We start from the raw sequence: 14,709 nt of genomic DNA, 5'->3' as shown, positions 1-14,709 counted from the left end.
GTTTTCTTCTTGGAAATCTGTAAATATAGTGTGCTCCTTCTCTGCCAGATCCTCACCTCTCTGACAGGTACTGGAGCTTGGCTCTGGTACTGGGCAGACTGGGAGAGAGGCACTGTGCCCAGCTGTGGCCTGCCCTTGCCCTCCATCATTGCCTGCACCTGCAGGCAGAACTCTGACAGCCTTGACAGCACAGTGCCCGTATCCTGGAACTCTAGAATTCATTGCGTGGACTTTTAAAATTATTGCAGTATAGACAAAAAGCTGAGTAGAACAAAACATGCCTTTAAAAAGAGGAATAAAGGAGGAAAAAAACCTCAACACACCAACTCTCTGCTATGCAACCCAGGGCAACCCAGCTCAAGCTTAATCAAAACACCTATTTATTGCTGTTGTTATAGCTGCTATTTGTTATATGAGGCTTGTAGAGAAAAAGCCCTGAAGAGTTTAAATTCCTGTAACTTATGTTATTAGCAACTTGCAAACAGTAACAATGCTGTAAATACTACAGTATGCCAGGTTTTTGGATGTGATCTAGTATTCAGTGAGACGTGTGGACAACACCCCACCAGTCTAATCTTATTCCAAAGGTTCTCAGCTATCAACAACGCTAACCTTTTCCCTATAATTATTTTTCAGATGTGGAAAATGAAGCACTGAGTTACTGAGGCTCATTGTTTCCTGGAATGGTATCTGAATGCCTTTCTTTTAGACCTCCACTTATCAACCTAAATCCACATTATTTTTATTTGCTTTGAGTATAATCTACATATTCATTTTATTCCAAACGTTCACAGGCTTGTCTCCGCTATTTGAAAGCATCCTGCTAATACATTTTCAGTTACTGATTATATTAACTTATCTTTTATTGGCAAAAGAAAGTGCTGCCTCCTGCTTGAAATGTGGCAGTATGTTATTTGTTTGACTTGAGAAAATATATTCAGAATAGTGGCTTTTGGGGAAGATAAGGATTTTCTGAGATAGTGATGGTACACCAGGAGGCATTAAGCTATTTTTATACCTAAAGAGTTTGAATATGCTCTGTGTGTGTGGGTAGTGCATGAAAAGATATTCCATGTTAATTTAAGAATATTTTCCTTCTACTTAAGCCCCGGCTACGTGACTTGTTCCAGTTGGTACATTGCTGATAATGTAAGTTAGAAGAATTTGAACTCTCTAGGGCTTTTGCTCTGCAAGCCTCACATAACAAACAGTAACTACAACAATAGCAACCACTTGGTGGTTTTAATTCAGAAGCTATTACATTTTTAAAAATTAATTGTAGTAATACTCTGAATTTGTTAACTACGACAATTTGTTTTGAGTATTAAAGTTATTCAGTGTTCTTAATTTGACTTGAAAATTTAAAAAATAGTTGTGCTTGCGTGTATGTATGCAGAAGAATGATTAACTGCAGTATTTTCTTCAACATATAACATTCATTAAATGTGTGACAGCAGTATGCAAATGCTAAGTAGTGATTATTGTTGTGCCTCTGGGCTTACTGCACAGAATACTAAACAAAGAAAAAGTGGAGCCCTTGCCACAAAGGACTTAATTGCAAGAAAATGGCACGCCACCAATCTGGGCAGAGCACATATTTACATACAAGTTTTTGTGGTTTCTAGGGAGTTAATGCTGATTTCTCATCAGAACAGAACAGAACAGCTGCAGGAAACATTAAGGCAGAAGATGCGGAATGAAGATAACTGGAGGGAGAAGGTAATGCTGGATGTGTAGTTGGCACAATTTCAGTTTCTTTTTTTCTGTCCTAGTCGTCTGTCACGAACCTGCACAGTCAGCCAGATACCTAGCTCCTTAAATGCAAACATGTCAATAGGTTCTTTCTGCACAATGGGTGATCTCTCTACGTAGGCTGGATCTGAATGTAAGAAATATTAACGTGTTTGTGGTCCTGGGGGATGGTCAGGTTTGGTCCAGACTTTCCAACTGCTGGGTATTTGTGAAGAGCCCATGTCACCAGTGCAGACACAGATCCCAGGTGCAGACTCCCAGCGGTGAACGTGGACAGTCCACCCCAGCTGTGTGCCACAGCCACCTGCAAACCCTGATCTGCAGGAGAGCATGTTGCTGGGGATTTCTGTCCAGACCAACCTGCTTAGAAAAATATGTGTGGAAGGTGTTTCACAGTAAAACCAAGCATGTGCACTGTTATAAGGTGGAGAGAGCACAGAGCCTTCCTACTTGCATGTGAGCTGAACCAAAACTGAAGGTATAGATCTGTAAAACAGATCTGTGTTGGGATGAGAGCTGGTAGCCTCAAGTCACACTGGGAAGGTTCAGGTTAGACATCAGGATAAGAAACATGGAGATGCTGCACTTGCAGACGTGGGTTAGTGGGCACGGTGGGGATAGCTTGGTTGGACTTGATGGTCTTAGAGGTCTTTTCCAACAATAAATGATTCTATGAGGTAACAAGCAGATGAGAAAAATGTTCTTTACTTTACTTGCCTCCCATTCAAATCAGAGCGACAGATCAGGAGTGCAAGCAGAAATGCCTCTTGATGGGTATCTTCTTACTGGAAGTTTATCACAAGCCTAGCCTTGTCTTCAATGTGTATTACTGTGTTCTGCACGCCTGAGTTGTCATTTCTCAGTCATCTTTTAGTGTGTGCTTGGGTTAGAGGTCTTCTGTCAAAAAATATTCTCCACTGATTTAAAAAACAAGTACGTGAGGCCACAGTGTGTGATGGCAGATGGTTTCCCAGCTGTGTGCAGAGTTGTGTGCTAACCTAGCTGCAGTGTCAGGGTCTCACAGTGGGGTGGATCAGCTGCTTACCACGGGCAGCTGTGAGCGTGTTGGCTTTGGGGTAACCTGCCACCTTTCCAAAAAAGCAATAGAAGAAATTGTGAAGGAAAAACGCACAAATACTATTGAACGATAATTCACGTTTCTGTTTTAAGCCTTACATAATTGGTAGCTAAAATTAATGTCTTTTTTTTTTTTTGTGCAGTATGTGATAAGTGTCTGAAAGCTTTATTTAGTCTCAAGAAAACTTTTGGACTACCAGCAATTAAGATCTGTTACATCTCTTTAAAAAGCTCTTACCTTCTCTGTGGCAGGATATAATTTTAGAATGAGGCCACACTGTCTGCATAATCACAACGTATTGTTCAACTTGACATTAGTACAAGATAAAGGCTGCTGCTGGTGGGAGAGAGCAATTACATCTTTGGTATCACAGCCATTAAAATGCAGTGAATGCCAAGTGCTCTAAAGATGTTCTCGTCAGACAGAAGTCAGAAATGTGGCAGAGTTATCGTTCCTTGGGGCAGGGGGCCACTGCACAAAGTTTAGTGTTCCAGTTTTGTATTTTAAATACAGATGAACTTTGAATTGTAATGGATAAAAAAAATAATCTTCTATGAAAAACAGGGAAATTGATGTGAACGTTTGTGAGGTTTTTATAGGTGGTTAACGACGAGCCCAGAAGTAGCTTTAAAGCAATTAGTAGTCATTATGCTTTCCCTGCAGATCAGCTGCCATTTGTTTTCCTGTTGTGGTTATCAGCTGTATACTATCAAGTATTAAGTGTGAAAAGTGCTTGTGTAAGTTTCCAAATAAGTCCATTTTTTAGTACTATGTATATTTTTCTACTCTTAGTAATTAGTAGCCTCCGACAAATGACCCCCTTTGATAGCAATGTGTACTGCTGTATCTGTCACAAGTTTTTCTACAGTTAGAATCCAAAATCCTGTGCCCAGTAATGTAGAAAATACATCTGTATGCATAATAATAATGGTGATCTGTTCTGAGGGTGTCACAATGCATGTGTTGTAAGCTAAGTCTCAGTGGGGGATTTGTGCCTGCCCAGTGCCCAGAATTGTGCTTATTTCGATGTTAAAAATAATGACAATATTACAGTTTGTCTTTTCCCCAAAAAGTGGTAGAGGAATTTGTTACACTTTTGATCGTAATTGCTGTAGGAAATTAGATGGTTATAATTAAGCTCATTTTGAGCTTTTAATAATTTTAAGTAATTAGGATAGCTCTGTGCTTGTTTAATGTGCCTTTTGTATTCCTTACGTACTTCAGTTGAGTCCATTAGAATTCAGCCTGCAGGAATACAATGTTGGCATTGAGGCTTTGGACCTGGGGACGTTCCTTGGGTGTGCTCCTTCCCCACCTTCCGTGGGTGCACTGGGAGGGGCTGCATGGCAACGGGCACTTGTTCTCTAGGTGGAGATTGATCTGGCCAAAGGTGAAGCACGACACAAAGAAGCAATTCTCAAAGTCAAAGAAGAAGCCAGAGTGGAACTAGACACTGAAAGACAAAAGCAGCAAGAATTAATCACAAAATACCAGAGAGATCACGAAGAGCTCCAGAAGAAGGTGTGTGATGCTCGAGAGAAATGTGTGGCAGTAGATGATGTGAGCCTTCGGAAAACAATATGTGAAGGAATAAAATCTCTGTGTGGTGTCCTGCATCTTGAAGATGCAATAATTTTTCCCAATCTCAGTCTATGGCATATGATTGAAAATTTGGAAAACGGAACAGGTTAATACGTAATAACAAGTGTAGCTGTGGAAGTTCTTGCTTTCCTCAGATTTTCTCTCTCCGTGGTTTATCTATGTCCACAGACTGCAATTGCTAATTATTATTGAACTAACGGTGTCAGATTTGAAAGTCTTCGGGCTGTTTGAGACCATGATGGGTTGTCACAGAGCCATCTGCACTGCTTCTTCCCTTCCCATCGTCCCACCACTGATGGGTTAAGGTCAGGTTAGCAGCTTCCCCCCTCTGCACTGCTTGTTGCATCACATTATTTGCCATTCCCATTACCCAGATCTAGAGTCTTTGAACTTTTTTTACTTAGAAATTGAAAATGGTACCTATAACCTTAGCTTTTAGAATGTCTCAAAAGATTTGACATAGAAATGTCAAGGAAATGTGATGAAATTGCATTGTTGTTTTAAATTCATTACATCATACTGTTTTTAATGAGCTGAAAATAACAATTTATCACAGTTTTTTTTGTTGCTGTTTTTTGTTTTTTGGTCTCTGAAGACTTGTGTGCTTGGATTTGTGATTTTTCTTGAAGGTATTTGTTTGATACTTCATTTTATCTATCTAAGGATAAACGCTGAATTTAGACTAATACACTATTTGCCATGCAGATACCTGAATTAATATCCAGTGCCACCAACAGCTTACGAATGGAGGCAGAAATTCTTGAAAAGAAGCTACAAGATGTCCAGATCAAACTTGCAGAGAAAGATGAAGAGAAAGAAAAAGAAATTCAGAGCCTTAAAAGGCTGATTACTGAACTTGAATTTCAGCTGAAGGTGGAACAGAACAATAACGAATCATTACTGGGTAATATGAGGAAAGAAATTAAACACAAGTCAGATGAACTGGAAGAATTAACCCAGGAGAGGACGCAGCTGATTCACAGTTTGAGTCAAGTGCAAGAGGAGGTAAGAACGTGTCCAAGGAAGTGCCTTCCATGCTCTTTCTGTATTGAGACATGTGATTGCTGGAATCATTCAAAGAACACTTATTTATTGGTCCATGCTGTTGTAAGAAAAAAAAAAAAATCTTTAAAATTAGAATCCTAGAATGGTCTGGGTTGCAGAGGCCCACAATGCTCATCCAGTTCCAACCCCCTGCTGTGTGCAGGTCACCAACCAGCAGCCCAGGCTGCCCAGAGCCACATCCAGCCTGGCCTCGAATGCCTGCAGGGATGGGGCATCCACAGCCTCCTTGGGCAACCTGTTCCAGTGCCTCACCACCTCCTGTGTGAAAAACTTCCTCCTAATATCCAACCTAAACCTCCCCTGTCTCAGTTTAAAACCATTCCCCTTGTCCTATCACAATCCACCCACTGCTGTGTAAACAGCAGTTCCCCCTCCAGTTTTTACGCTCCCTTCAAGTATTGGAAGGCCACATTGAAATCCAATATTTCCAAAATAAGTAAGAAAAATCTTCATGCAGTCCATAGGAATGAGTGGATGCTGCCCCCGTACCGCATGGTGTGTAGAGCAGAGGTTGCTCTTCTGTGTGGGAGCGCATTGCCCACATCATACTGTGCTAACGGGCCGTTGTCCCGCTTGTCACAAGCAAACCCTCTTTCTGTAGCACAGGAATGCATACAAGTGAATCATTGTATGCAGAGAAATGTGACTGAGAAATGTGACTGCTACTCTTACCACAAGCATTTGCTGAATGTTTGGAATATGATGGGAAGGGCGGGGAGAGAGCCATACTGCTGTATGAGAAACGTGAAAACAGTGAAGTCAGGGGCTGCAGATAAGATTAGACTGGAGTGTCCGGAGTAATTAGTGGCAGGAAAAAATTGGATAAACAACGAAAATGAAACTTCAAAATGAATTAAGTCTTGGTTTGGAAGCACTGTGTTCGTGGATTCCCGAGATGTTGGCAGCTGCTCTGTCCTGTAGCTGGGGGAAGGGTTCACAGAAAGCACTCTGAGTATTGATCAAGAATCTTCCTTCTCTGTGCCTCTGCCATAATGATGGGGAGAGCGTTTCAGATACTCGTTTGTTCTCTCCTGGGGGTGGTGTGTGGTCAGACTCATACAGCTCAGACTTCCAGCACTAGAGGTTTACTCAAAATGTTTGTGCAGGTGTTGAGGCTGGGAATGTTCTCTGTCTGAGCTGTTCATCGTGCTCCGTGTCAGAGACGGTCCTGGTAGCTCACCTTCCACTGTCCTGCTCCATTAGTCAGCAGCAACTTCTTCCTTAGGAGAGCGAAATTAGGGAAGTGACCATTTTCTGTTTGCATCAGTGCTGACAGTGGTTCTGACTTGTATGAATCCACTTAGTCATGTTGCTCTTTGTTGTTCATTGACTTTTGATTGCAACTGGAAACCAGGAAAGTCAGCGTCACAAATAAGTTCTTCTATGTCATGTACCAGCCTGGGAGCTTGTGTAGCACTTGTCTGCTCAAGGACCGCTGCTGGTTGCTTATCATTTGGGTGCTGGTAATCACAGTGAAAAGTTGATGAAAAATGCTAGGTGGGTACTCATTTGTCTCAGTCATCTGGGAACTGGCGATCAGTGTAGTCACCAAAAAAGGCAGTTCACGTTGCTGAAATACTGGAAGCATCTTATTGCAGTGAAGTGGCAGAGCAGTGCTTGGACTCTGTGCCTTGCTGCTTCCAGGAGCAGGGTTCCTGGCTTCCCTGTGCTTGGAGGGAGGGCAGGAGACCAGGAGGAGCTCCTCAGGACTTACCTCATATTTTCCACTGTCTCCTGAGATAAGGATGCGTGTGTAAATGCCAGCGTATGTCATCAGAGCAACTTCCAGAGAAAACGAAGTGCTAGGAAGCACTGCAGGCTTTCCGTGCCTCTGCCCTCCAGGCACCCTGCCTTGGCCCAAAGGAATTTAACAGAGGCGTGTTTTCACTGATGGCATTTTGCAGAGCGAGGCTTTGTTTCTGTTTGCAGAACACTCTTCTCCAGGAAACGGTGCGCAGAGAGTGCGAGGAACGCTATGAGCTGACTGCAGCTTTGACTCAAGCCAGGGAACAAGTACTGCAACTCAGAAAGCTCGGTGGAAACTTCCCGTTATCGCCGCGTTCTCCGGCTCAGGGCAGCCTAACCTCCTCCCCTGCCCTGCGTGCCGATTACGGACGCAGCAGCCGCCCAGGGGGGGCCATCCATCCCTCGGGGCAGGTCGGCGTTCCCCGAGCTGTGCAGGCACCCGCTGGCAGGCCCGGCAGTGTGACTTTGCCAGCCCTCAGAGGCCGGGAGAGCGCGGCCAGGAGAAGGCAGAGGAGCCAACTCTGACACGTGGGGAAGCTCTGCGCTGTCGGCCACTCAACTGTTGGCCCTGGGCATCAGGTGTTGCCTGATGAACGTCGTGCATTTCTACAGCTGAGAATTAAGTTACGTTCTGATGTATTTTTGATGCAATAATGTTTATTTGTCCGTTGCGTATCAATGTAATTAAGTGCTATCTACGTTCCAAGATGGGAAAAGTAAGAATGAAAAAATAATTGCCTCTCAAAAAGGTGCACGTATTCAAGAAGTGTAATTAAAATAATTACCGACTTCAAAGGCTGTTCTCCCTAAAGCACTTCGTTGGAATTTTCCCATTTTGTGTGTTGTCCCTTGTAACTTCATTGTGCGTTTCTGGTGTCAAAATGCAATTTGTTTGGTTTGAACCAGATATATGCCATTATTTCGTGGAGCAGTGTGCACCCATTGCCTGGGCAGCCTCCCCCAGACACTGCAGCCATCTTCCCAACAGTGCCAGCACGGACCTGAGCTACTCAGCTGGGGGTAAGTTGGAAGGGAGCATCCTGGGGGTTGTCAGAGCACGTGAGCAGCAGGATCACAGAGGCTGCCTGCTCCTTGTTGAGTTTAGCACTGGGCTCTATCTACATTTGGAAACGTGGAGTTGCTGGTTTGCAGGATGCTTGTAAGCACAAATACGTTTGTACTCACACCGTGAACCTTGACTATGTTATTTCTGAGTGGTGAGATAGCCCTGTGTGTGCCGAAGTGACTACGTGTCACTTTAGTGCTGGAGTAAGTTAGAATTGCTTTGCTGAATCCAGTGGCATAGCAGGGAATACATGTCACATAATAAAATTAGTGGGAGAAGCAGCCTTTGTAGATTTAGCACCCTGGGCTAGATTTTGAGGTGCGCTTTGTCTTACTCAGCTTCTGTTCCCACTGAACCTTTACTGATCCTTTCCATTACTGAACCTTAACTGATCTCAGTGGTAGCAGAGCCCAAAAAGTGTGCTCAGAAATCCCCTATTCTCAAATTCAGAAAGCAGCAAGAATTCGGTGGCAGCAATCAATCATAGACACAGTGAAGATACCTGGGAAGCACAGTCACAGGTGAGTGGCTTTGGTCACTAATTTGTGGTTTTTTTTTTTTCTTTTTTCTTAAAGATGTTGAAAAGTGGCAGTCTGAAAGATGTGGAAGTAATTCCACTGAAGCACAGCTTCATGAAATCCATTTTTCTACCATTCCACAGAGGCACAAAGAATGATTGGGTGTTCCCTTCTCTGTGCTTGCTGAGAATGATTTTGTTGTTGTTGCTTAGGAGAAATCCTGACTTCTTTGAGCTTGAAAACTGTTGCTCTGTTACCCACCTGCCATCTTCCTGTGCTGAAGGAGCAGACCTTCGTTGAGGCAGCTCTTAAAATGGTGAGTTCCAGAGCACTGCTGTGTCAATTTTAAATAAAACTCCTAGATGAACTTCAATTTTATTTTACGGATTTAAAGAACATTTAAATTATGCAGTACATTAATTTTTATTTTACTTGCTCAGACCACTGTGGAACAGACGTGAGGGTGAACACTTGTGGCAGTTGATACAATTGAGAGTTTAATGGTGGATTTTTTGTACTGAAGAAGTGAGATGCATGCAGTCGTGCCTCTGTACTTAAAGCAGAGAGCAGAGCTGGGCCAGCAGCCACCCTGGCTCTGTTCCTGTGCACAGAATGCCCAGCTCTGAATGGTGCTGGCCCATCTTGTCCAGTGCTGCAGGGCTGAGAGCTGGGCTCCTGGCTGCTGGTTGTGTCCTGCAACACCTCTCTAAGGAAGGCTGTATGTTCATAAATGGTGGGAAAGGAGTAGCACCTGGAATAAAGAGAGCAGCCACAGAAATAATGTTTGATGCGTGAGGGGGAGGATAAATCATGAACCCCCACTGAGTCAGGAGCCAGGATTTCCCTCATTTCCATAGCTTGCAGAAACCCAGAGCTCGTGCTGCTAAGCAATAAACAAAGTGGATTAATATCAGGAAACCTTGTTCACCAGCTTTTACAAAGTAACCTCACAAAGTCAAGGAAAGTTTACAAAGCATTTCTCGCAATGGGGTGAAGCAGAGCAGCAGAGTGCCATGGAGAAGGCAGGCAGCTAATTCCAACCCCACGTTTCAGGAAATGCAGCTTCCTGGAGGCAGTGCATTTTGTAGAAGCTGTGTCATTTATGAATGGGTTTTTCGTACACTGGACCTTGCACTCTAGGACTCACGGCACCAGGGAATACTGGAAACCACAAAGTTGGAACAAATCAGCCTCTGTGGCTCCTGAGCTGCCTGCAGGAAGCAGCCGTCCTCTCACTCCTCAAGGTTGCAGGAAAGTGGCCTGTGGCTGTGAGTTTGACTCATGCAAAGGCTGCTCTGTTGTTCGTGGCAGAGCTGATGATGTTGCCTGGTTGAGAGTGCAGTCCTCAGTCTGTCCATAAAGCACTGACTGTGCTAGTAGCTGCCGTGTTGCATAGCAGTATAGGAGGCCAGAGTGTGCAGCAGGGCTGAGGGCAGAGCTCAGAGCAACACCTGGCAGTGCAGCCCGGGGCTGGCACGTGGAGTGGTTCTGCAAGGGAAGAAAGCAGACCTAGGAAAAAATCTTTGTGGTGTCTTAGCAGCCTTGAAAGTGTATGGAAATAGCTGGACCCAGTGCCATAGGTCAGTAAAATGCATTAATCAGAAGGAAATGCAGGCGTTTGTTTAAAGAGTTGGTTGTGCTGTGAGATATTCTTCGCTTTAAATTCTTGTTTTGGCTCCTGGTGTTTTATAGTTTCTTTTACAGCCTGCAGTTGCTGCAGAAAGCACTGCCTGCCCTTAATGCAAAAGAAAAAGTGTAAGAATGGAATCAGGGAAACTTCCTGTCTCAAACAAAAGCTGCACGTCTCTATTTTCAGTTGTTTAAAAACTTACTTACAGAATGAAAAGTTGATGTTAGGTCTTTAATTGCTGTTGTTATTTGAGTTTATTCTGCTAATGGAAGGATAAACTATATGCAACTGCAGTGCCGTGAAGTAATGGAACCAAACATGCTTAGCACTTATGTGGCTTTTTTCATCCTCAAAGCATAGTACAAAATTAATTTTGATAGGATAATAAAAAGGATGCTGTAAAAGATTAATGCTGAAGAGGTTTTAACACCGGAAATACAATTTGTGTGATGGAAAACATGGGCATCTGGCATTGCACTGAGAACTGTTCCCAGATAATGAAAAGAAACCGCTTCCGAGCGAGTGTGGCCAGATCCTGCAGGGTGTTTTTGCTCCTCTCTATCTCAAGAGACACCTCCTATCTTCTGACAGGAGCGAGCCACAAATCTTCCAAAGCTGCAGTTTTCCATCTGGAACCTTGAATTGCTGCTGAGTTAAGGTCAGTGCCAGGATGTGGCTGTGCTGCTTGCCAGTAAGGCAAGGGATGATGGCTGGGGAGCCTACAGAAGTAACACTTACTTCTGTAACGTGTGGCTGGATCTCACTGTAGCCATTCAGCTAAACCCAGTCCAATTCCATCAGTTCTTCGCTGGCAAAAGCAAGTATGTGTGGTTAGAAGTTAACTTACAATACACAGATCACACCAGCTGGTTGTGATTTGCTTTACACTAACTTAGTCATACAGTCCTTCACAATGTGCTTCACGTGGAAAAGTTAGGAAAATACTAATTAGAGGTGCTTGGCAGAGAGGAGCTTGGGGTGAGCAGCGTGCTGCAGTGGAGTGAGCAATGCATGCTGTGATGGGTGTGCATCGTGCTGGGAAAATGGTGCCATTGTCAGACTCTGTAAGCCATGGGTTGTGTTGCACGCGTTGTATTTGTTCTTTGCCTTCATACTGAAGGCCCTCACTGTACCTCCCTCTGTGTATAGCAGGCTTTGTGCTGTTGCCTTGCCACACCACGTGCTTTGCTCCTCGCACTGCAGGCCACACGAAGTGACAGGTTGAAAGTCAGCCCTGATCTATGTGCAGGGCAGCTTTCAAACAGGGCAAATGCTGAGCAACAGAAGTTGTCCATCTGGTCCCTGTACAGCATTTGGTCTGTGTGAAATAGCAGGGATCGTGGACAGACAGACATGTTGGTCAGATGTCTAATCTGTGTTCTCTGCCATGCACTCAGCAGAACTCAGAACTGAATGGATGTGTTGGTGGTGTTCTGGGCAGGAGGTGTTCTGGGCATGAAGCCTGTCAGATGGCACGAGGAAGTGGCACCAGCTCAGGTCTGAGCATTCACTCCGAGCTGCAGCACAGCCTCAGGTGAGCTGTCGTTTTGGGAGCAGTGCCCGGTCATAGCATGGAGACACTTCTTTTCTGCTGTGCTGCACTTGTGCTTTGAAATTGGTGTTGAGCACTGCCAGCTGCTTTGGAAGCTGTGTAGATTTCAGTATCTGCCCAGAATCCATTAATTTCTGAACGTCAGGAACTCAAACGATGACACAGATCCATTTTAGCCTGTAAAGCCTGTTGTTGCTGGTTCCTCAATCCCATAAATTTACAGGAACTGGTTCCTTTAGAGGAACCTGTTATTTCCAAACATCCAATGCGTTTCAAGTTTCCTGTTTGCACACTACTGAATGCTAACTTGTTAGGGTTGCCTTTATTTCAGTTCTGACAAAGATACGGATTGGCAGCAGCGGCACTTTGGAATCCAAGCGGCGCACTGAGCAGAAGGCACAGCTGCATGCAGCAGACTCAGGACATTTCACTTTCCGTTTCTTGCTGGCTGCAGCCCTGCAGGGTGTGGTAGGCTGTGTGCTGCTGCTGAGCATTCAGAGGAGCTCGACAAAGGGAGCATCAGTGCCCGATTATGGTGCATGCAAAGAAACCATCTGAGATCTGAGGGCGGCAGCATGTGTGAAAGGTCTGTCATGATGCAAACAACCTCTGAACAAAGTACAAAAGGAGATGATGAAGCATATCGGTCACAAGACGGGGCAGGCGTGCACTTTTAAGGGGTTTCTTCAGGTCGATTGTGGAAGCAGCTTGCTCTCAGCACAACAACCACCATGGGCAACTTGAGGGCGAGTGCCTTCGCTGAAATGGAGCGAGAGGGAGCTGGAGCTGTCTGTGCTTTAGAATCACAGAATCATTAAGGTTGGAAAAGGCCTCAGAGATCCCCAGCCCAGCCCACCATGCACAGTGCCCACATCCCTCCGTGCCGTATCCCCACGGCTCTGGAGCACCACCAGGGATGGTGACCCCGCTCCCTGAGCAGCTGTACCAGTGTCTGACCACTCTTTCAGAGAAGAAATTTTTCCTGATTTCCAACCTGAAGCTCCCTTGGCACAACTTGTAGCCATTACCTCTTGTCCCATGTGGTTTTCTAGTTTTTTGGCTTACTGTAGTCTTTGTGCTGTTTGGTGACTTTGGGCAATGTTCTTAGCAGCCATTTCAATCTGAGTGCCGTTAGGTGACTGTTGGCTTCAGCATAGATTTCACATGCAAAACAGTATTTCTCAAAGCCTATCTGTGAAAGCCAGGGTGCCTGTCCTGTCCCTGGCAGACCTGTTGTGCGTACTGCCAAACCTTGTGCACTGAAGCTGTGGGCTGGCTCTCAGTTCCTCATTTCTGCATACAGATGGCTCGATATGCCCTTCTGCTTGAAGCTGGCTGAGGACACCTGGGCAGATGAGAGCAAGCAGAGCACGGAGTATGCTGGCCCTTTTCCACCTGGGAGCAGTTACTTATGGTAAACCTGGGAAATGTGCTTTTTTATGGCAAAGGTAAGAGTAGAACACGTGTTCAAAGCCAAGGTCCACACTTCCTGTCCCTTGCCCTATCCCCTTCTGCTGCTTCCTGAGATGCAGCTTTCCTAGCAGCTCAACCCACCCCCATCATTTCAGGGCCAAACTGGAGGCTTTGGGCTGGAAGAAGCATGGAGACCCAAATCAAAAATTGGGTGGTCCCTCTCAGCAGCGTGGCATTGTCCTGATGGGATGGGATGGCTCAGTTTTGGTGGGTGTCGAGCACTTGTGATCAGCAGCAGCCACAGCCACTTCTCCTTCAGTGAATGAAAACTACAGCAGTAAACAGCAGAGAAAGTGTGGAATAGTGCGGGGTGGTCCTGGCTGGGAGTCATGGGGTGATGACATTTAGCAGAGGAAAGTTTCAGCGCAGCACAAAGGAAAATGTCCTGAGGCTGTGCTGGCCCTCAGGGGATGGGAAGAGCCCCTTGGCCTGAGTCATGGGGGGGTGGGCAGGAAAGAGCCATGGAAAATGGGCAGTCAGGAGCAGCCCTGCTGGCAGCAGCCTGTGACCTACATGGGATTTTCCAACTCCCAATTTATGTGAAGTGGAAAGTGATTTATTTTGCTTAACGTTGCTTTCCTATAATGCGTAGTACCTAGAGGGGAGGTGCAAAGCTTGAGGTAAGGAGTGCCTTCAGGAATCTGCCTGCTGCTGCAGGAGCAGCACTTCCCCATTGCTGCTGGTTTGGGCTGGGGGTCACATCTCTGTCCTGCCCACATGTCCCTGCAGTGGCACTGCTTGCATATCCCTGAGAAACAAAACAACCCAAGTCGCACAGCGGTGCCCTCTCTTACCTCAAGAGTCGCTGCTTTTTCTCCATATCCAGGTCAGCTGAGAGGCACTGAGTCAGCGGCACAACGTGGAGATGAAACACAGCCCCAGAAGGGTGTTTGGAAAGTCCTGCAAATCTGCCAGAAGTGCACGTGATGAAGGATAACGGTGTGGGGGGGTGGGAGGAGGGTGGGCTGCCTCTCCTCACAGCAATCCGAGGCTGATGCTGCTTTCTGAGCGCTGCCTGTTGTGAATCACTGGCTTTGATGGGAATCCATTCAGGCATCCATTTCTGCAGCTGTTTCCTGTGTATGTGGAGCATTGTGTGAGCTGTAAGAGTGTTTCAAGTTACCAGGACAGGGTGGTCACTTTAATCATCATGAAGATCTGAACAAAGAACCACATGTGCATTTTGGGAAAAGTACCTCAAAAAAGGAACGCCAGCAACCCCCAGAA

At 45.3% G+C, this 14,709-nt stretch overlaps 1 protein-coding gene and 1 long non-coding RNA gene across 33 annotated transcripts in view; one reads left to right on the top strand and one right to left on the bottom strand.

The window, feature by feature from the left end:
• LEKR1 (leucine, glutamate and lysine rich 1) overlaps positions 1-14,709 on the top strand; it is a 61,126-nt gene that overhangs the window by 46,001 nt on the left and 416 nt on the right. For 9 of the 32 annotated variants that reach the window (XM_085233012.1, XM_085233013.1, XM_085233010.1 and 6 more), the window contains 8 exons: positions 1,626-1,719; positions 4,199-4,351; positions 5,138-5,437; positions 7,427-8,263; positions 8,885-9,143; positions 11,049-11,991; positions 12,341-12,595; positions 13,313-14,401. In XM_085233012.1, coding sequence (XP_085089138.1) covers positions 1,626-1,719; positions 4,199-4,351; positions 5,138-5,437; positions 7,427-7,768 — 889 coding nt within the window. In that variant the 3' untranslated portion in view covers positions 7,769-8,263; positions 8,885-9,143; positions 11,049-11,991; positions 12,341-12,595; positions 13,313-14,401. Of the gene's footprint in view, positions 1-636; positions 1,124-1,625; positions 1,720-4,198; positions 4,352-5,137; positions 5,438-7,426; positions 8,264-8,884; positions 9,144-11,048; positions 11,992-12,340; positions 12,596-13,312; positions 14,422-14,709 lie in introns of those variants that run through there. The other 23 variants (XM_085233001.1, XM_085232999.1, XM_085232988.1 and 20 more) reach the window with 23 other exon arrangements.
• On the bottom strand, positions 5,207-14,415 carry LOC116217034 (uncharacterized). The gene is made up of 2 exons (XR_004160884.2): positions 14,277-14,415; positions 5,207-12,804 (listed from the first exon to the last, which is right to left on the bottom strand). It is a non-coding gene; the product is annotated as an uncharacterized LOC116217034 (long non-coding RNA).

Source organism: Meleagris gallopavo, chromosome 11, assembly GCF_905368555.1.
Source record: "Meleagris gallopavo chromosome 11, MGAL_WU_HG_1.1, whole genome shotgun sequence".
NCBI lineage: Eukaryota > Metazoa > Chordata > Aves > Galliformes > Phasianidae > Meleagris > Meleagris gallopavo.
The sequence above is the reverse complement of the archived record's forward strand: the minus strand, read 5'-3'. Positions and strand labels throughout refer to the sequence as shown.